This window comes from Rhamphochromis longiceps, linkage group LG4 (assembly GCF_057381845.1).
Source record: "Rhamphochromis longiceps isolate RC_006_pf linkage group LG4, R_longiceps_female_GT1.1, whole genome shotgun sequence".
Lineage (NCBI taxonomy): Eukaryota > Metazoa > Chordata > Actinopteri > Cichliformes > Cichlidae > Rhamphochromis > Rhamphochromis longiceps.
Window position 1 is genome coordinate 31,422,007 of NC_140560.1, and position 23,092 is coordinate 31,445,098.

The 23,092-nt window shown below is 40.1% G+C and overlaps 1 protein-coding gene and 1 non-coding gene across 4 annotated transcripts in view; one reads left to right on the forward strand and one right to left on the reverse strand.

The window, feature by feature from the left end:
• The first annotated feature begins 4,191 nt into the window (after positions 1–4,191).
• cacnb1 (calcium channel, voltage-dependent, beta 1 subunit) overlaps positions 4,192–23,092 on the forward strand; it is a 39,705-nt gene continuing 20,804 nt past the window's right edge. For 2 of the 3 annotated variants that reach the window (XM_085404507.1, XM_085404508.1), the window contains exons 1-2: positions 4,192–4,437; positions 10,007–10,093. In XM_085404507.1, the coding sequence (XP_085260633.1) occupies positions 4,348–4,437; positions 10,007–10,093 (177 nt within the window). In that variant the 5' untranslated portion in view covers positions 4,192–4,347. Of the gene's footprint in view, positions 4,438–10,006; positions 10,094–15,920; positions 16,198–23,092 lie in introns of those variants that run through there. The other variant, XM_085404509.1, reaches the window with a different exon arrangement.
• On the reverse strand, positions 9,350–9,421 carry trnac-gca (transfer RNA cysteine (anticodon GCA)). The gene has a single exon. It is a non-coding gene; the product is annotated as a tRNA-Cys (tRNA).

Sequence of the window (23,092 nt, forward strand, 5' to 3'; positions counted from 1 at the left end):
GATTTCCCCCCAGAAGGGCTTTATCAAAGACTGCTGCAGGTGTGGGGTTCATTTTCCTTTATGACTGGTTGATACAAGAGGAGGAGGTGGATGAATCATCCCTTTGTTTATTCAGATTTACACGAATATCATCAATGCTCTTGTAACAGTTGCTATCGTAATGCAGTGTATCACCACATGGCGGCGCCTCCTGTCTCACGACTGGTGTCACCCCCTTTTTGTTCTTCTTCGCACTCCTCCTGTAATGGATGCTCCCGTGTGTACGCGGACTAGTGTGCTCTTCAGTAATGTGTGGTAGAGGTAGCACTTATTTTTGATATTGTAAATAAATGAGTACTTTTTGGAAAGTCAGAAGCTGTTGCTCATTCGCTATCCACCTGCACACCTCCGCGGCTGGCTTCATCTCCACCGCACGTTACACTCTGTGAACTCAGTGTTTATTACACTTCCGTGACTGTCGTCATCTAAAACTCATCAACACCCAAACCTAACGATAATTTTGGGAACCGGCTGCTCATTTCGATTTCAGCCATGCACTTGAGGTGGGAATAATTCGCTATAACAGTTGGCCGTATAAACATCTGAAAATGCCACACTGAATAATATGCAGGAATCAAATACCAAATGGACCCTCAGAGACTTGCACTTGCACTTGACTTTTTACAGCCTTTTAAGGTGTTTCGGGTCCTTTTTTTAGGGGACGCTCTTTGACTTTACAATCTCCATGAAGTATCACAGAAATGTGGAAGTTTGCATCAATAGATGTGAGTTAAAACTGCATGATGAGCTTCAGCGAACAGCTAAAAAAGCTGAAAAACAGATGCATCAGACAGCATGAAAAAAACATTTTGAGATTAAACTTTTCTAAAGATCTTGAATAGTATAAATATTTTTTGGTCAGATTCAGTATACAAGACCTTTATTGTCAGTGTGGAAGCAACGTCACATAATGTATAGGAACAGAAGTGTTGGACCACACCACTTAATCTTTCAATTAAAGCAAAGCAAAGTGGATATTTGTAGGAGCCAAAGCAACTCAGACACAAAGTGGGAGATCAAATAAAGTTAGTGGGTCCCTAACTAGTGTGCAAAAGTGGCCAACCATCTGCTGACAGAGTTCTAAATGTCCTTTGTCTTTAACATCAGCAGAAAAACTGTGCACCAAGTGCTTCATGGCATGGGTGTCCATGGCTAAGTAGCTTCTGGTGCACAGTTTTTGTCATACACCGGTAAAATTGAACATAAGAATATTGCACATCAGGACTGTACATGAAGTACAGTTCAGTGGTGTTGCAGCTGTTGTGAAGAATTTGAGTTTCAATCTGTTTGTGGATGCTTTTATAGCACTAAAGCACCCGCCTGCTGCAAGGAACTTGAACAAATGGTGTCCAGCATGTGTCTTTGTGAAGTTGCTCAGCACTCTTCAAGCAGTGAGTGATGCAGAGATGTTCCAGAGATGGCTGGCAACAATGTTTTGTGCTGTTTTCAAAACACACTGGAGTGGCTTTTTGTCAGCTTTGGTGCTGCTACCTTACCAGGCTGTCATGCAGCTTGTGAGCGCAGTCTGTAAAATTTGGCAAGCCATTATAGGGGGGAGTTGGCTCTCTTTGACTTTTTTAATAAATAAAGGTGTCATCATCCCAGGAAAGGTGCTCAGTGATGTGAACCCCCAGAAACCAGAAGCTGAGGGCTCTTTTCATGGTCTCTGTATTGATGTATAGAGGTGTCTGTGGTTTTCTTTGTAGTCCTTGTTTGGTGGCATATTTGGTGTGATTATGTCCATGATTTCCTCAGTAAATGCATGCTAATAATTCTTTATTACTGAGGTGGGAGTACTGTACAATAACGTTGTTTTTTTTGTTTTTTGTTTTTTAATATATCAAAAATACTAGCGGACAAGAGAGTAGCAGAGGAGGAATATTCCAGCATCCAGAGCACATTGCCAAAAAAAGAATTTCTAAAAAAGAAGAAACTAAGAACTGTGACCTGATGCCTGAGTCGAGTTCAGCAGAACACTTTCGCAGCATTTTAAAGAGAAAGACAAACCAACCAAACCCTTCAGCAAAGAGGGTTTAAAAAATAGTTTGAACAGCGGAACAGCAACAAGATCTGTACTGTCCTGCATGTCAAAGACAATTTAATCTGTCATCAAAAGCAAAGGCAGAACAGGATGCAAATTAATGAAATAAATAAAAGATTTAAGTAATTAAAGTTGTACTGTTACACTGAGTCTCTACTGTGGAGCCTGCACTTATTACAGTAAACGCAGTTAAATCAAATCATGAGACTGCAAAAGTTTCCCCTCTACTCATGTGTCATGCTTCTGTTACTGGCTTCCATCTAATGTCTGTCCAACAGATACATTTAATATCGGGGCCTTAGGCTAAATAACGCCATCAAAAAGTCAAATCTGAGCAATTGAAAGGTGGCAAAAACTTTGCTTTCACTTTCGGTCTAAAACAATGCGCCTTAATAAAACAGGTGCATGCTACCTGCTCAGCATCAAATGACAAATCGGGAAATAGCTAGCTGAAGAGCTGGTTAAGGCATGGATGTTTTTAAGTTAGAGGACAACAAAGATAAAATGTATTGTTTACTGGATGTGTACTCATGGGATGGTTTGCCTATGCATCTGCCCACAAGTGATGATTTGCATTTAGCTGTCCACTCGTTTGTCTTTTCTGTTGTTGTTCCAACTCCAAGAGACCAAAATTATGTTTAGTTTGATGATTTTGAAAGCTTTAAGTTAATCATTTATAACTTTTTTACTAGATACATTAAAACTGTGAGATGATAGTGATTCGTTTTTTAAAAAATATTTCTGTATTTAGCTAGGTAACGCTAAATTTGGGCCCTCCTAGCAAATCAGACAGTCTTACCTGCTTCTGGGTCAGCATTATAGCTCAAAGTTTATTTATTTTATTTTATTTATTTATTTTACCCAAGGCCACATCAACATCATTCTCCTCTTCTTCAAATCATAGAGACGTAAGGCATTGAGACTCCCTGCTGCTTCAACAAACTAGCTGTCAAATTGAACTATTCTCACCCCCCATTACAGCCCCGCAGGACCTTTGATTCCTGGATCCCGGTGCGGGGACCAGTGGCTCAGCTTGACAGCCTATCCACACCCACAGCATCCATCGCTGCGTCTCGCTTCTCTCCATCAATCGATAAATGAGGGAGGGGTCTGTTCAGTGGGGCGTGGATCTCGGCTTCCAGCTGGAGTCTGTTGAGTTGAGCGCACACAAGGAAAAGAATCGACGTCAAGACAGAAAGAGAAACACAGAAACCCGAGAGTAGTTAGAAGATCCTGCCTTCAAAATAAAAGCCTGCCTGCGCTAGGTCGACTGATTTTGTAGCCATTAGTTTCTACTGTTACATCTTTCACAAATATAAATTTAACAAAACTGGTACCATGTATTAGTTTTAGCACAAGTGTTTTGCATTGTTTACACAGTGCAAACAGTGAAAAAAAAAACATATTGTACTTAACCTTGATGTTGATAGGCAGGTTGTTTCAACTCTCAGGGAACAGTTCATCTCATTGTTCTTTTTTCAGCTGAGTGTAATTCCTTATGGCCAGCGTTGGGGTTATTATTCCAAAAATGTGACATATTACATGTTAATTACATACTTTTAAAAAGAAAAAGCCCAAGTAACACACTACGCCGACACGGCTTATGACTGGTTGTATGTTTGGGCCTATTGTCCTACTGCAGAGTAACACTTTGCATTACCGATGCATTTGAGCATTTTGCTAACCCTGAAAGCGCATAAGGACCACAGGGGTCAAAGTTCATAGGTCGTGCTGGATCAGCTGTCCCCAAAGCATCCCTTAGTTGCTCTGCTGTGTGTTCAGGCTCTTTGCAAAAGCAGGTTCTGCCAGAGGTCTCTTACTGTGAAAAGGGAGTTCTGTCTCCCCACCACTGCCAAATTTATTTCTCTCTAATATTCTACAACCTTTACCTTCTTATACATAACAAACGTAGTTTTGAACATGTGCTATGCGGAATAAACATCGAAAACTTTCAAACAGGTAAAAATAACAAAACTTGTAGTGATGCTTCTTTCCTATTCAAAGAATTTTGTTTTGAAAGCAGGATAACCGGATGTACCCGTGCGTCACACCCATAACTTGACTCTTGTGTAAAAGCCTGGTGCGACAGTGTGTAACGCTATAGGCTGGAAGGAGGCAGCTGTTGCCATTATATTATCAACCAGCTTAGACGCATCAGCGGCTTCATTCTCTCCGAAGGAAAAAAAAAAAAAAAGATGAGTCGATCGACACCATCGTAAACACACGAAACTAGAAACTGAAATTAGATTTTTAAAAAGTTAAATCAAATGGTACAGAAAAGTAGTATGTCCAGGACGCCTTCGACCTCAACCCAGGAGATCCAAATGGACATGTTCGACCATCACCCACACACACAGGTAAGACCAAGACACGGGAAGAGGGTAAAGCTTAAATATTATGGGAGTATTATGTTAAAAATCCCACGTCTACTATTTTGAATTCATACTCTATATGATGCTGGTGACCATTAAAGCTGCTGCACTTCTGAAGATTAACAGGTTGTTCTCCAATTAAGTCGATAAATTTGCCTTCGGGGTGCCGAGACGCTCGTGTACGTTGCACGGATGAATTTAGTCAAATTAATGATTTTAAGAAGAAGTGAAATGGATGAAATATTCTAGTTTTTTGATTTATAGCTACATCCTTGTTCTGTGTTTAATTTTTTCTGGCGTTAATAAGTCTGTGCTATGTAACTGTGATGTGACGCTTGTTTATATGCCGTCTGACCAGAGGGTTCCCAGGAAAACCACGCCTTTGTTTAATTGATGTCTAATTATCGAGTAACATGTTGAATTGACCAGCTTCTTCTTTTTTGCGGGGGGGATTTAATAATTTCCATAAATGAAAGAGCGACTTGAGTTTTTCATAGGTGGAGTTGGTTTATGTTGTTGACATTTTTCCCATTTTGTAACCCCTCCTCCCAAAATACCAACAAATAAACAAACAAACATAAAATAAAATAATAATAACTCATTGATAGCTTTTATCTCCCCATGATGTCACCTGTTTTACAGCCACAAATACAGAGTGGCTTAGGAAGTGACATGACGTTGTGGGCATGTTTAGACATAAATGGATGACAAAAAAAAGAAAAAAAAAAAGATGAGAATATCTAGAACAAACACACCCACGCTGGGCTCAGTCATTATCTCTCTGGAGAAGGGGAAAAAAACAGAACACCTCACCATCACAGACAACCAGCGCTTCAAACCCTGCCAAGTCCCGCTCTCTCCTCTTTACTCCCACTTCTCCCCCTCAGCTCTCCATCCACTTTGAATGTGCCACTATGCCCATCCTGCTCTCGCCTTCTCACCTCATGTGAGATGTCTGTTTTTAGAAATCAGATCTTTATCTGCTGAGAGGCTGTGGTGAGAAGCAGATGGGCACGGCCCTTGTGCCAGGCAGATTAGATGTAAAGTTCATGTTGACCTGCAGTGGGCTACGCTGTTATATGCACTTGTGTTTCTGCTGTAGAGAGAGAAGAAGAAGAAAAAAAGACACATTTCTAATATCCTGCAGGAAATGGCCAGAGTTCTCTCACCAGCCAGTTCTTTAACACGGAAGAAGAAATGAACTGTGTGCCGAGAAATTATCCAGTTTCGGAGCCTGAGGGCAGCTTAGATTAAAGATTGTGTCTGCTGACCGCTGTCACATTGCAGATCAGTTGGGCTCTCTGAGCACAATATTGTATAGAAGGTTCTGGTTAAAAGAATGAAATATGTTTGTGATACCTTTCAGTGTGCCACCCTCCACCCCTTATACTCCCTGCCTTCCTGCTTTCATAAACAGCACCCTCCTTAATTATACACTTAATCTGGGAGGATGTTTACCAGCAGGAAGCTTCCCATCCCACTTCCTTTGGCATTTCTCTGCTCTTTGGTGACAGAAATCAGCTCCATCATGGCTCCAATCATGCAAACATGCATGCTAATGCATGTATGCACCTGATATCACACACGCTGTGAGATGTGATAAAATTTACCAGCTTAATTGCTGACAAATTTAGTGGCACAGGAGCTTCTCCAGCATAGCAAACAGTGGGATCGGGCTGTGAGGCTACTTTTGGGTTCAATTTCAACTTTATTGTCCCCAATGAGAAATTGATTTGTGGCATGTCCACTCATCAAACAACACAGATATTTTATTATTTAAAAAAAAGAAGCTGGACCTGAGTCCTCCCTAAAATCTTACCAGTCTGGTCCTATTGAAAGGCAGATTACCATACAACCAATGGTAAATGGCCTGTATTTATATAGTGCTTTACATATCCGGTCATCCACCCATTCACACACTGGTGATGGCAGCTACATTGTAGCCACAGCCGCCCTGGGGCGCACTGACAGAGGCGAGGCTGCCAGACACTGGCGCCACCGGGCCCTCTGACCACCACCAGTAGGCAACGGGTGAAGTGTCTTGCCCAAGGACACAACCACAGAGACTGTCCAAGCCGGGGCTTGAACTGGCAACCTTCCGATTACAAGGCAAACTCCCCACTCTTGAGCCACGATCACCCCAATGATACAAAACATTAGAACAGATTCTATAAAACCTTTATTTTAAAAAAGGGTCAACACTTCAGGTGAAACATTAAAAAAAGTTCAGCCATTGTTGGACTTTTTTTTGTGTGTGTTGTAGCAGCAAAATGTGACTCAAAGGACAGAACATTACCAAGAAAAACAGGTAAACATGACAGTATATTTGCACACAGGTCAAGAACCATGGATTTTGTCTTGTATCGCTAGGAAAACGAAGAGTGTTTAGCTTGTTTCAGTGAGTACGCGGCTGCTGTTATAAGAAAGATGTGAAACTGAGACTATCCAACCAAATTATCTTACTACTGCCTGGATATCAAAACACAATCACCTCTCAATGTTAGATGATAACTCACACAAAATCAATAGGATTAATTAAATTACACATTATACATTTGAGTGGATTGGCGGTTATTTATACTGGATCCATATGTTTGAAATGCTGTCTGCAATATAGTTCTTCATGACCCTGATGAGGGCCGCAACCTGACATGGTAAGGTATTAAAGTTGTTCCTCATCATACAATTATTGCTGGCGCTTCAGCGTCTTTAGGCGATGAGCCTTCTCCATGCACCTTGGAAGTAGGTGTGTTGTGCCAGAAATTAACTTTGTGTTTTCACTATGTGGGATTTGCCAGTTGGACGCTCTAAGACTAACATCCAAGCAAAAGGGGGATGTGAGCAGCACCAAGATTAAATGTTATCAGCTGATGCACAGAAACTGTAGGCTGCAGAGATGTAACAGAGCAGGAGCAAGACCCATGCATGGAACAGAGGGGGCATTAATGAAAATACCGACAAAGTCAGATAAACCGTGAAAAGGATGAGCTGATGTGAACGTGGGTTGCAAAGCGGCTTACAGAAAACAGCAACTGTAGGCAGAGTGAAGCACCCCGAATAGCACATCCTGTATGCCTTTTACTGATGTGGACTGACATTGTGATTGTGAATATTCTTCTAAGTTAAATATCCGAATACAAACCAACATCTGTTTGATATTTTTGCGTGACAAAATATTTTCATGAACGCACACAGCACATCTTCAGAGAAGTCATGATTCTTGGATTCTTTCAGTCAGTGTAGGTGGACAGATTTGCCAGCAGTGATGTCATCCTCTATTTTTAAATCTGAGCAGCACAAAGTACAGCTGCCCATCCACATCATTGACAATATCTTGTATCAACACTTCATATTTCATTTCAATATTAAAAACCCACTACCCATGTTAGCCGAACATTGAAACACAGTAATTGTTGTGGGTTCATCAGAGGTTGTCTTTTTTTCTGTGGAACATCCTGTGGTGTATTCATCCTATCCCATCAAAAATACTAAATCAAGCATACAACAGAAGGCTCTGTAGATAATTTTTTTGCGCTGCTGGAGGCTTAAGATTGATTGAAATGGATTCCTGAGCTGGATTTTTTGGAGAAGAACATGTAACAGATGTGTTCCCTTTTATTTGTTAACACTGGAAACCTCTCGGCCGCAGCGTGCTTTTATGTTCGCACCAGTTGGCGCTGGTGTAACAGGTCATGTTTGTTTAAAAGCAGGCGTGACAGCATCATTCATCCAAGGGCCTCGGTTTGCCCCGTTGAACATAATGTGACAGTGATAGCAAAATACTGAGTCGAGGACACTCACTGTTGGCTTGTAGTTAATCTGTCTCTGGATCCCACCTGCCAATTCAAGATTAGCCAATATATACTGACATTTGGGAAGTTTTGAGGTAGTTGTTCAGTGTTTACAATGGTGAGCATGTTTGTGTACAGGATCTGGGGGGCTGATTGGAAACAGTAGCAGGTAAATGCAGTTGTTTCTCATGGGAACCATAAAGCAAACAGATGGTTTATTAGAGTGTCACTGAAGAGAATATGTTAGGGTTTCATGCTGATTACTGACCTTTTGTGTATCCTTTTAAGAAAACTCACACCTCTTTTGAATTTTTAAGTCTTTTTTAATCATAAGTCATATCTTTTCATGTCATGAGCAACACTGGAAATATTTATGATGATCACATTTTAGTTTTTATTTACAAAATTCTTTCATTTTAATTGGTCAAATATGTGTATAAAAATAAACAAACATCTTCACTGGTGAAACTGGCTTTGTATTGGTCCAAATCAGCTACCTGCTAACATGGACAGATTAGCCAATTGTATCTTAGTCACTAGCAAAATACGATTGGAATCCATATCAGCTTTTATTGCTTTATACTTTTGTGGATCCAAATAAAGGGCAAAAAAGGAAAACTCAAATTTTTTTTCATCCTTTTTTAATTTTACTGATAAGTTTTAAGCTAAAATTAGCCCATGTTACTCATTTCATAGAAACTCCATGCCAGTTCCCTCAGGCTGTTTGAGACAACCAATACCTCTTTTATGCTTTTATTGTATTGTACAGTGTGTTCATACACTCGGGATTATGGGCATTATGGGGAAAGCAATCCTGAGAGAGATAGTTTATTCTGCTGTGTGATAGTTAACATTAACAGAGGATAGTTTTCACTAGAAACTAGAGTGAGTGTTTTGGAGTGGCTGTCTCGAGCTAGTTTCCTGTTGGGTTTGTTTTGTAAACTAATGTGAAAAAAAGAGAAAAAGAATCAAATAGACATTTAGTGTGTTTTTCTCAGGAATCACATCAGATGCAGATGACCTGTGTAAACAAAATAAAATACACACCCGTGCAGTCCTTTAATGGGAAATGCCACAGCTGTTCCTGCTTAAACATGCTGAAAACTAGGGGGCATCCGGATTTGAACCAGAGACCTCTTGATCTGCAGTCAAATGCTCTACCACTGAGCTATACCCCCTGTGAGCATGCAGCAACAGGAGGATGATTACCTGAGGTGTGTATTAATGTGCTCTCTATGTGGTAGCATGTCTTTTCTGTATATTAATCGACTATGTTTATTTCCTTATCAGCAGTTCGCTTTTCATGCTGAAAGAACAACAACGCCATCCTTCTGATTGCAGACAAATGCGATTAGTCGGCATTGCGTTCCCATGACAATGTGGGCAGGGTGGGCTCATAATGCAATGTGTGGCCTCTGCACAACCCGGACAGGCCGTTTGCCAGGGGTCTACCAATCAGATTACAAGGTCCCAGTTTGCATCACAACATGAAAAATGACATGTAATGAAGGCAGTTCACGAACACGCTGGACACATTTTCTCTGCTCGACTTCCTCTACGGTCTGGGACTTGGGCTGCTTTATCTCTGGCTCCATCTAACCGCCTGATCATATTCAGAAGCTTTTACAAACGCTGCACCAAATGTTAATGGCTGCCATGCTCCTCGGAAACAAGGTTTTTCGAGAAATATGTCGAGATAATTATCGTAAAGGAACATAATTAAACCTTTTCTGTTTTTTTTTCTCTTTTCTCAAAACCTTCAGGGAAAGTACGCCAAGAGGAAGAGCCGATTTAAGCGCTCAGATGGAAGCACCTCATCTGACACCACCTCAAACAGCTTTGTCCGACAGGTAACATTTCACACCTAATCCTTCCCTCAGATTTAATGAGGGCGCCAGACTTGGCCTCATCTTGTTTAATGAAGAATTACAAGTTTAATGGAATCAAGTGAGAACTTTTAGTGCCTTTGCATTTCAAGAGTTGCTAATGAAAACTCGTGGTTTATTGAATTTATTAAAGTTTTTATTCCCTTTTTTTAACATATGCAAATTGAAATGTTACAAGAGATTATTTAAATGTGTAAATCAATACAAAACACAACACAGTGAACACATTGTAACAAAAAAATAGCTAACATATATCTGTAGTACAATATGAAATAAAAGTGTAAAACACAACAGGGCAAAGAATGAAAAATAAGAAGATAAAATGAGTTAGTGGTACTGTTAGTTTATCACATATACTAAAAAAAGAAAAAATACTTTGTATTAAGTCTGTCCAAAGCTCATAAGAATTTCCATGGAAATTGTTAGCCCTTGTAATTAATCCTAATCTGACTCTTCCAGTGCCAGAGAATGACTGCAAAGCTGTGTTAAAGCCTGCAAAAAAATGTTGTTTAGATACATTTACATTGGCAACAGTAATCCTCATCCACTTTAACATGTGTATAATAACAATATCTATGGGTGACTTTATTGCACATAAATTTATCCACCGCATCCACAAGTAACTGAAAACATCAACAACATGATCCTCATGTAGTTAGATATTCTATTTAACCTCTCATTCATTTAGTATTATAGTTTTTCACAACTACCATACAATGTCATTTTTATTAAAAAAAAACAAACAAACAACCAAAACCACATTTTTGGTCACATTTTGTTTTAGTCACATAAAACAAACTATTTGAATATGTGAATTTTCCAGATAAGTAACATTTATCTGGAAAATCATCATCACTTACAACATATTTATATTGATACAGATTGATTGATATATTTATATTGAATACATCATTGATGCATTTAACGAAATTTACTGTAAATTTCTAAGTTAAAATCTGTAAATTTTGTAGTAACCTGTAAATTTGTATATTTTACTGTAAACCTACTGTCATTTAATGGTCGGGCATTGCACAGCTATTAGCATTTCACCTCATGTCATACTGCGTATGGTTGTGTGTGTGACAAATAAAATTTGAATTTGAATTTGAAAGGTGAGCACTGAAAACATGTTTTTCTGAAACATAAATTGCCCAATTATCAGAAGTATTCAGGATTACTGCATCATAATCTGTTTGTTTCTGAAAATCAGAAACAAGAAACAGTTTTGGATTCTAAACATTCTCACTGTATATTTTTCTCTGTATTACTTATATTTCATTCTCTTCAAAGTAAAAAAAATATAGTTTTTATCCCATACATATGAATTTAAGTGTAATGGTTGTAGACAGGTCTAATAAACAAACATAATATTTAATATAAAAAAATTGTTATGGCAGCTAGAATAAGTGTGGAACCAATAAGTGTTTTATTGCAGAGTTAAGAGTAGGTTACATTTTTATGTTTGCAGTTCTTTCTCTCTTTACCTGTGCATGTCACAGGCAGCACACACACTATATAAATAAACATTCATGATATGATAATATCTTACTAAAACCCCTGTGGATGCAGCTGTGCATCACAGCATTATTCTCAACTAGTTTGAGCTGAGCAACATCTGCACAGATTCCTCCAGGTCCGACTGTGAATCCCAATCCCCAAGTCTTACTCATGCCGAAGATGTTAATGTTCCTGCTCGGAATGACTGAAGAAGCCTTTCTTCTTGAGCTGTGAACATTTCTTCTCCTCGGGGGGTTGAAGGAGTTGGTTTGGGTATCACACGCTCATGACCCACGCAGCAGTCCTTGTCTGGCTGTGACATTTCTCAAAGACATGCTGCGCCGCAGCTAAATGAGCCCCCCTTTTCCACCTGACCTCTTCATTTGAGAGAGGGAATGATGCGCCGCGAGCTGAATGACATTTACCTGTTCAGTACTGGTGTTTCTTCAGAAAAAAAAAAAATCTCACTGCCGTGTGGTGAACACAGGGAGCTCAACTCCCCTGTGGTTTCTAAAGGTTAGCCACATCCCTTGCCTGCACATACCCCCCTTCCCACTGCCTTGTTCTTCATTAAATTTGTGACGGTGGACTACAGGTAGACAGGGCTCATATCACCCACGCTGTATAACGAGCGCATTACCTATATAGTAAGGATGATTTCATGCTTCATGATATAAATATGCTCCCATGCCTTACACTACTGCACATCAGATCCACTCATCAGAGTTGTCAGGGTTGATGTTGAGCTGCCAAAATGTTGCACATAATGTAAAAAGTGATTTAGCAACTCAACTGTTAAGTGTATGGAGTGTTTCCACACATGCACACAATTTTTTAAACTATGTTAAGATATTTTTTTAAGGTGTTTATTCCAGAAAAAGAAGCATAAAGATGCGTTATATAGGTTTTTCATACATATAGCCCTTATTAGCCGAACAACTGAAAGCAGAGCCCTGTATAGGCTTTACATTCTCACACACACCTACGCAAGTGCACACTCGTTCTTTCACACACACACACACACACACACACACACACACACACACACACACACACACACACACGAGTAGACGAGAGCCACAATCAACCAACAGTGGAGCGGCTGGTACACTCGGCCTGGTTTCCACGGCAACCGGGCTACTGAATCTCTCCTTGTGTGCAGGCACAGTGGGATGGAGAGACGAAGGAGAGCATGTTTAGATGGGGTTGTGTTTGCTCGTGTGTGTGTGTTTGTGCGTGTGTGTGTGTGTGTGGGTGCAGCCTACGTGTTTGTGCAGTGTCAAGTTCAACAAAAACACACTCTGCCTTCAGGTGTGTGAATACAGGCAGGGACTGTCTGCTGCTGCTGTTGTGTGAAGTTGGGATTATTGTATTTGCTCCAGTAGTATTTGGTGATGATGTCAGTAAACAAAATACTTTTTACTTGCATATTTATGTTCACCTTTTTTGGATCAATCATGCCATGATCTCAAGCCAAAACACCCTCATCAGGGACCTCTAACACCCCCACCATGGACTGCTCTCCCTGCTGGAAAGAGGCTCTGCAGCACTCGGTGCAGGACCACCAGGTTATGCACTTGCGTTTTTCCCGAGGTCATCGGAAGTGCTGAAATCTAATTTGATACCATGTTTCTATATGTTAATTTCACCGGTTGCTTTAAGCATTGCATTTTATATGGTAATTTTGGATTCTATATATTTTTATATATTTAGCATAGGTGTTTATACTTTCACCCTGTGCTGAACCAACTGCAGTGAAATTTTGTTCCTTGTACGCTTGCTGTACACTGAATGACAACGAGTCTGTCTGTCAAATTAACAACCCAAAAAACAGACACAGCCATCACTGCTTCGTGATGCAACATCAGTTTAGAAAGGCTGTTATAATAAAAACATGACTTCTAATAAGGACACAACAAGATCCTTCGGACAATGTGAAATCCAGCCTGAACTTCCTATTCCTCTCTAACCCTAAACGTCTACATGAAGCATCTCTTACAGAGAATGAACCCAATTGTATTTTCCGGATTTAATCACCAGTGATGTCCAGTAGTTTAGTTTTTAAGCCGATGCTGATACGACTTCACGTTTAAAAAGAAAACAAACTGAAAGACAAACAATCTGCTAAATGAGGATGACTATATTCAAAAGAAGACTGCTATTTCCCTCTGCAGGAGGTAATATTTGGCAGTCTGGCCCTGTTGGGGGGGGCCTCCCCACCTCTCCACATGCTTAAGTGTAAACCATAAAGTGTAATTTACAGTACAGGGTTCAATCCCTACAGTATTGGACAATGTTGTTGTTTGTATTTATACTTGTGTGCTGGTATGTCTACATTGTCTGCCCACAAGTAAAACACAGGTGTTCATAGTGGACTTGAAATCCAATAATCTTGAACAACAATTACTACAGGACAGAAAATGCCAGAAACCATTCTGAGCTGTCGGAGCTAGAAAAATTAATAAAACAACATATCTTTTGTACACTGTCAGAATACTAACTATTGCATTACTGTAGTGAGCATGCGATTAGTGCTTTTACTGAAATATTATCCTTGAGCTTGTCTGCATACAAATCACAGTAGAGAGCAGCAGCAAACCGATGCACAGAACAGAGTGAGGATAAAACACAAAAGGTCCTTTTGTTATACCAGACATAGCATGAAAGTTGGAGTTGAGGTGGAGGTAGGTTGCAGATGCAAGACAGCAAATCTTTATCAGAATAGCTATGAAAAAACAGAATCAAGCTGTTGCAATGACCCAGTCAAAGTCTGGACCTCCACCTGATTGAAATGATGTGGAGAGCTGTGCATACACGAATCCCTGCTAACCTCAAGCAACGTTGTAAAGGAGAGTGGGCCAGAATTCCCCCGTTTTCACAGTAGTCCCTGCAGTCGAATCAAATTTTTCTTTTTAACATGCTCTGTGTGATTAATGTGATAGATAACTAACTGATAACTGCTGTTGAATAAATTAACATTGTGATATGAGAACTTCCACCTGAATAAGACTCACCTCAGTGCAAAGTTCATTGCATTACGGCAAAGATATGACATATTTTAGTAGGTTGAGTGCTAAATTTGCATTACAAGACCTGCAATATTGTTTCAGTTAGTTAGTTAGAGTTTTGCAATATTTGAAATATGTTTCACTCATCAAAAAAAGCCATATAGGAAAATTTATCTACAATTTGAATGTCTTAAAAACTATTTGAATCATTTAAAAAGTAGAATAAGTCAAACTTGCATGTGGTTTTGCTTTAAACACAGATTCATTTCTGACATCAGAATACCAAGACCCATTAATCTTCCCATAGACAAATCCTGGCTTGGTTGCCATATATGAAGACTTTGAGTGTTTAGATCCCGGAGAGATGCAAGCCGTCCTCCTGTCAGATCTGACATATGAATCCCAGCAGAGAGCCCCAGTTGCTGCTGTGTTTGGCTGCTCGAGGAGCCAGCTGGTATATGTGTTAGCAGCTCTCTGTTTTTTCACCGTCCCTCAGCTGACTCTGTTGTCACCGGTTACAAACACAAGTCAGGAAGGGGTGGTGGGGCCTATAGCCATGAAGAAGCCCCTGTCATTGTGTCAAAGGTTGCCCTCTGGTGGACACAGTAGACTTTTCTACCTGCTGCCTCCACAACACCTCCACCTACAAGTATCTGCTCTCCAACTGCCTCCTTTTAGCCTTTTAATAGTGTCCTATTTTGGATAATGTTTAAAATGTAGAAGGTCATGGGGTATGAGCGGTAACTATTCAACAGATGCTTCAAAGGCTCGAGTCATCAAGCGCCAGTTGCTTCAAAGTGTTACAGCCCAGATCGCTGCTCTTCATGTCCTCCATTCCCTAATGCTGCACTGACTACCTCTCTTGTCTGTTTTACCTCTGCTCATATCCATATTATTCCTCATCTGATACCCCTGTTTCCAAGAGATAGACAAAGAAACAGAGAGAGCTAGAGAGAGATTGGGAAGAATGAGATCAGGACAGAGGCAAGGGGGACTGAAGCAAAAAAGAGAGAGGGGAGGGGGTTTCCCTGGGCACTGCCCCAGTCTTCTCCCACGTCAGCTGGGGCACTGAATGGCTGACGACTGCATACCAAGCCTCCTTCTGGGTCTCAGTGTGTTCACGTCCCTGTTTCTGCCCAGCCAGGGCTAAATATATTTCCCCAGTTTGCAAATGTAGCACAAGTCCTGCAACCTGACCCCCAGCCAGTTCCAGCTCCCTTCCTCTACACAAGGTTCACGTTCCTCTGGGTTGTGGAGGTGGGGGGTGGATATGTGTGTGTGAGGGTGTGTGTGTGCGAAAGGGTTGGAGGTTAAGAGAGCGCTCACTTAGTTTCGGGCGCACGACACTCTTTTCTGGCTTTCTCTCCTGTCACACACACACATACACTCACAAATACACACATACACTCATGCACTTGTTAAGCTAGACACTCACACTAGGTCCCACGATATACACGTTACTCTGTCGGCGGACTCTGGCGTTGCCCCCTTGGTTTGCCGTGGTGTGGCGAGTGTGGCAAACGAGGTATGGAGAGGACTGAGAGGATTCAAAGGCCTGTGTTGGTAAGAAGGATCTGGATTAATCTACAAGCTGTGCACTTTCTGCTGTGCCTGACTCAAAGTATGTAATGCAAGTGTGTATCAGTTTCCTTTCTGAATGGACTAACTTTTTGAAAATTCAGCAGAGGCTTTGAGATATGACTGGAGAATATAACTTTGTGTACCGTCCTGATAGCGTTATACCCCCTGCTCTGCGGCTTTCTTTGCTCCCCCTTGACTATACGACTGTGCGATTCCATTTTGGGCCGGGCCACAGCTGCTGGAAAGGCGCTGTGTTTTTAATTAGACTTCCAGTCCTCACCGTTGCGTTTGCAGCTATGTGGACTGCCTCTCAGACCAGGACTGTGGCCATTTCAGGGGGGTTTCTTTTACTGCTGTCCCTCAATCTCTGGCCTCGGTTGAATTGTTGATCACTGGTGTTGGAACTGCAGAATATTTTAAGAGAACTACGACTTGATATCGTCCTTGTTGCGCGGGTTTCCATTATGTTTGTAGTTGGTTTAGGGCAATAATTGAGTTAAACTTCAGTTGAATATTTTTGTAATGATTTGCAGCTAAAAAATGTTTCCTCTTTTTATTAATCAATTTATATCAAACATTTGATCATCTACTGTCAGTAAATAACAATATGGGAATGAAAATACATGTTGAAATGTTTCAATTTTCTAGAAAGAAATCCTGAGATTTGTCATTTTATCTGATCTCAGGTGTGATTGCATTAACCCTTTTTTATTAGAAAGTAGAAAGAATAAATGGCACCACTGTGACGTTTCTGTAAATTGAGTATTGACAGATGGACAAATGAAACTTATATATTGTGTTGTTGTTTTGCAAAATTATTTTGTCTAATTTAAATGAGCAGTTTTGTACATAGGGACGCACATGCGCCCACATGACACAAGTCATCACTTTGATTCATTTATGTGCAAGTGAGCACTAAGGACTGAGGCTCAGGAGTTTCCAAATTTGATCTTGATTTAGGCTGTTTATGTTGCATTGCTAACATATTTAATTAACTTACACAATGTTTGTATTTTGTGTGTATTATAGCATGTATATGTCTCATTAAAATCTGCTAATGAAACTATGATCTTTTGCATAAGAATTAGCTTTAAATTGTAGCACATTTGTATGTAGCACATTTAAACACAACAGACATTGTCCAAAGCGCTGCACAGCAAGTAAAATTATCGAAACAATACAAATCTTTTAAGAACAATGAAAAGAGTCATAATGATGGTAATTCATGTATTCAGCTGTACAAGCTTCAGGAATTAAAAACTATTAGAAGCTACTGATCAAGAAGACCTAAGTGAGCAACATGAGACACAGACATTGTAAAAGATCTCATAAATAACCAGGAGCAAGCTCATGCAAGCCAAGCACTTATATGTGAGCAACAGTATTTAATTAATTAATCCTGTACTTCACAGGAAGCCAGGGAAACGATTTAAGAATTAACTGTGATCACGCTTCTGTGTCCTTATCAGGAGGCTAGCAGCAACATTTGGAACCAGCTGTTTTTGCTCCGTCCGTCCGTATAATTTGTTGCAATAATCCAGTCCAGATATAATTAAAGCATGAATAACTTTCTCTAGGTCACTGATAGAAAGAATTTTTATAGCTTTAGTTTAAGGTCCTAATTGAAAAAAGCCGGCTTTAATAAGTGATATGTAAACATATTACCAACAAATTTCATTACAAGTGAATTTTTGCACTGCACAGTAATGTCTTTAGAATTATTTTGTTTTTCCATCTTACTTACATTTACACAGTTGGTTCATTATGTACACTATATACATTTGGTCCCAGTCTAATGTATACAGGCAAATATAATAATCTTTATACTTTAAAATAATTTGATTTTTAGATTTCTAGGGAGTTTAAATGCCGTTAATAATGATCACAGTTTTGTTTCTATGGTAAAATAAGTGAAAGTATAACAGAAAATCTAATTTTTGTCTTCTCCCTTATTCTCGAGGATCATCACAGCAGATGTCCTGAGATTGATCTTTTGCTTGTGTCGCTTGTGTTGTAAACCTTTTCTCTACTGGTGTCAGAATTTGGCAGCCTGTGCTTTCTTGATTTATACGTCTCAAAAGCAACGAAGAAAGATTTTCAATAATGATAAACTCCAAACTCCAATGGGTTTTGTCCATCAAACAGTTCAGTATTAGAACACTTGCTTTTACACTCCAACGTTTGCTTGTTTGTGGGGATTTCTGATGAGTTCACTCCATGACTCATCTTGTCACAGTCTGGCGAGGGCAGACTGTATGAATTGAAAAAGGACCCAAAATGCAGACTCCAAGGAACAGGGAACAAAACTTGAATGTTAACAAAAAGCGAGCCGTTTAATATGGCTGGTAAAAAAGGTACAAACAAAGGGCAAGGCAAACTGAAGCAAAATTAACACAAACCTAAACTGGGAAATCTAAACAAACAATAAGAAAAACCTAGACAAGAAACTTGGAAGCATGGCATAGGAAACATGGCGTGGACAACAGACGACCTGACAATCACACACTGAAAACAGAGGACTTAAATACACAGGAGGTGATTAGGGGAAGTGGAGACACATGAGGAAACAGCTGGCACACATGAACATAATGACGTCACAGTGGGAGAGTAAAACTGAACATGATGAACACAGAACACCAGACCTCTTCACAATAAAACAGGAAACATAATGAGACATAGACATGACAACCCGAACTTGACAACGTAAGACACAGACATGAAACGCATGAAGAGCAGGGGAGATTTAACATGGTTGGAAACACGAGGGGAAAATAATAACTAGAAACACTTAGGCATAATAATACAAACTTGATAACATAAGACACGCAGCATGAAACACGAAGGGTGAGGGGAAGCTTAAATACAGGGGAAGAAAACACAAGGAGTCTAATAACCAAATGAACTTAGATAACCTAATGAACAAAATAAACTCAAACTTAAAACGCTGGGTCAAAAGACCCAGGACCATGACACATCTTTCTGGTAATCTCCATTCTCCGTCCATCTGGTTGCCATGACACTGCTGTGACAGAGAAGGGGCCATGGCCATTTACAGCCACTGGCCATTAGCTTCAGCCAGGAAATCTTTGGTCTGTGAATAGTAGGTTTGTGAGACATATATTTTGCTACTTCACCATTTCTTCCCTCCTACCTCTCTTACTGAGTTAACCTCGCCCTGGATGTGGTATGAATACACAGTTGGCTCTCAGACTTCTTACTTGTATCGTTGTGTTCTTCTTCTCTTAACTCTTTGATGACTGTGGCCCCGAGGAGACACTGAGATAAAGCGGATAGGAAAAGAATATTAAATCTTGTGGTTTTTCCATGCTTTTTTTTTTAAATTTACACATCTTCTGATGTGACAATTGTGAATGCATTTTTATCTGAATAATTACCAGGGCAGAGGATCACAGTATGTGTGAGCTTTCTGAGGGTAATTATTTCTTTCTAACCCATTGTGAAGTCTGACAACACCTGTGGTGTTCCTGTTGTTTGTGATACTCACAAATTAACATGTTTGACCTCTGCACTGTTGCCTTGCATAACAGAAAAACACTGCTGATGATCTGCTGTGTTTTTCTAAAGATGTTAGGAACAAACATGGGGACAAATACAACATCAATGCCAAACGAAGAATTTCATTTTGTAAGCTGAGGCTTAATGCATGCTACTAAAATATATTTGCTACTACTACTACTACTTTATTTCCCAATTATAAGTAACTGCAAAACTCAGCCAATCAACTGATCTCAGTGCAAAACCACATCAGATGATTAGTCAGGTAATACCCATCTATGCATCCAGTTAGCAAACATCACATACGGTATGCTAGTTAAAGGGGACCTCTCTTTTTTTCCTTTAATGTCCCTGCGTACAATTTATAAAAACCCCATAATAGATTGATGTGTACTAAACTGTTCCCATGAGGGAAATGATTCAAAAGCAACATATGGAACTACATTTGTAGTTCTCTATGATGTCATCGCCGACACACAGCTCTGGCTGTAAGCACAGAAGCCCCACCCACCTGCTGTTCGAACATTTTGAAGGGTGGGAGCTAAAAAGGTTATCTTTAAGCTGCTTTAATAGTGTCTATTAAATAAACATGAAGTTGGAAATGAGCACAAGAGGTCTCCTTTAATGTGATTTAGTCTGGATTAGCTGCATGCCACTTTGTAACCCAACTCCTCCTTTTGATGCTGGGCCAAACTCAATCAGGAACTTCAGGTTTGTCGCTGCTGGTCTCTCCGTCAGTGCTTGCCTGTGAAAGGGCGAGGAGATTTCTGAACAGAGCCGACACCAACAAATATAAATTACTTCAGATGGAAAGAACAGCTCTTTTTCCTTTTTTTTTACCGTAGTATTAACTGATTTCCTTACTGCAGGGTGACTCTTTTCAACCCTCATTATTCAAAGCACTTGCTTTTACCATCCCGCCGTCGCTCCTTATTCTATTACCCCCCTACGTTCTGTTGCACTCCCTCTTTACCTCCCCCCCTCCATTTATTCAATATCGATGCTAAGGAGGTGTAAAGTCATCACGATGGCAGCCACTGTGCAGAAAATGGAAGGAAAACAGTTCATGTTCGGGACCATTACTGAACTTTACCTCCCTTTCTTTTCTTTTTTCCCCACTATCTGCTCCTTCTGTGAACAAAGGTTTTTGGAATTTCATCCATTAGATGTGGGAAACTGTAGCATTTAAAAACATTGATATTATATCTGCTACATCCCTTAAAAAGCTTACCCAAAGCCCATAATGTTTTGTTATTGTTATTGACATGTTATACTAAGGCCTATTGACTAGACTGCGGTCTCCCAGTGTGAGAAAATACCACATTGATCACCTGTTGAAATGCTTTTATACAATTTCCCTGCCTCTTATTTCACATCAGGGCATTTCATTTACTATTGATTCCCATATCTTCTTTCTGTATCTCCTTTGCAATACAGCGCTTTGTGGCTGCCAGTAATAAGCTGCAGCCATGGTTACTATGACACTGCTGGGGTCTCTACTAGTGCCCGGCCAATAGGAAAGCAGCTCTGCCATCAGGTGGCCTGTAGCTATTTTGAACAGGAGCTGTATGTGAAGTGAAGCAAGCAGCTAAATTAGAGACGCAACTCATTGACTTCAGAGAGGGAGACAAGGAGGAGGAGGGGAGGGAGGGAGGGAGGGAGGGGACTGTGGAGGTGGAGGAAATTAGTTCATTTGTTTGCTCAGTCTGTCCACACATTTTGATGGAATTGATGGGAGAAAGGTGTAGAAAGGTTATCAAGTGGTTTCTATTTTTTCTTTTCCTCGTTTCCACTTTTTTTGGGATAAAATATTGACTTTTGTGTCCTTCACATTTATTCCTGGCTGTGTGTGACATGAATCAAGTTATTCAAGCACAACTTCATAGTGATCTCTTGTCCCTCCCACTCCCTCTATATTTTGCTGCATCACCGACCTGTTGTACTGAGCGTGTTATTCACAGGTAGTTTCCAACGTCATTTCGGCTCTTATTCTCTAAAAACATCCCCCTGGGTTCCCTTCCAGTGTCTGTTAACCTTCTCTTAGGCAGGGCTTCACATTGGGATGCACTTCTATGGTGTAGAAAATGACTCAGAGTCACTAAGTACAGGCGGCTATCCTCATTAGATGCGGCGTACCACTCACAGGATCATTCTTCCTACTTGAGTGGGATGTGGGCGCACCGCTTTGAGTGTTCGAGTAAATGAAACAGGAAGTGTGGATGGCTTGTAAATGCCCGAGGACACAAGGAGTCACTGGCCATTGCCTTGGAAACAGGGAGGAACTACATTTAGTGTGCTGTTGCCAAGTCACAGAGGGCCTCGGTATGACAGGTGGCAGAGCTAGAATCAACATTAGTATGTGTAGTTTCATTTCAGATCATACAGAGACACGTGAATGCTAATCAAAGGCATAGAGGAGCATTAACTATGCGTAAATGGACGTGCAAACATTCAACCACCACATGATGCTTCACATATGAGCAGCTTCTTTCTCTGAGTAGATATGTTACAATTTATATGAGTTGTTTATTCCTGTTGAACAGACAAATTAAAGGTTTAGGAGCATACAGTTTGTGTTTCTGAGAGCAGTAGTCTTGGCTCCACTGGTGCTGCTATGTTAACTTTTCTTTTTAACCTGTAATCGAAGGTTTTTTTGCTCTAACTTGTCATTATAAAGTAAATGTTGATTGCACATTGCAGTGACTGCAGAACTGTACAACAATAACCCCGCCTGCATTTTGATTGGTTCCCGTAACTCTCGCTTTTACCATGCAAATTCAGTAAACCACCAGGGATGATATTTTCCAGGAAAATGTAGTCTAAATTTACTGCACAAAGAAAGTGTTTGCATTTTGTACCAGAGGTGGTTATGTCATGTTTCTCTGCTCATTTCTAATATGAAATCAAACATCTACCTTCGTCTTCTTTCCATTTTCTAAAAAACATAACACGAAACCAAACCTGCCTGCTTTCTTGTGATAAGATAATCTGCTTTGATATTTTCCTCATTCAATCTTTAATGTAATCCCTTTTAAAAACACTCACTGGCCCCTTTATTGGGTGCATGTGTTCAACTACTTATCAAGTAGTTCAAACTGAGCATCAGAGTAGGGAAGAAAGGTGATTTAAGTGACTTTAAATGTGGTGTGGTTGTTGGTGTTGTTGGTGCCTGGGTAATTCAGAAACTGCTCATCCACTGGGATTTTCCCATAAACCATCTCTTTGGTCACTTTGGTCCTGTGCTGGATATTTTAAAGTGCTTTATAAATAAAATTGGATTGGATTGGAATTGGATCTCTGGAGTTTACAAAGGATGGTTCAAAAAAGAGAAACTATCTTTGATATCTGCCTTGTTACCTGC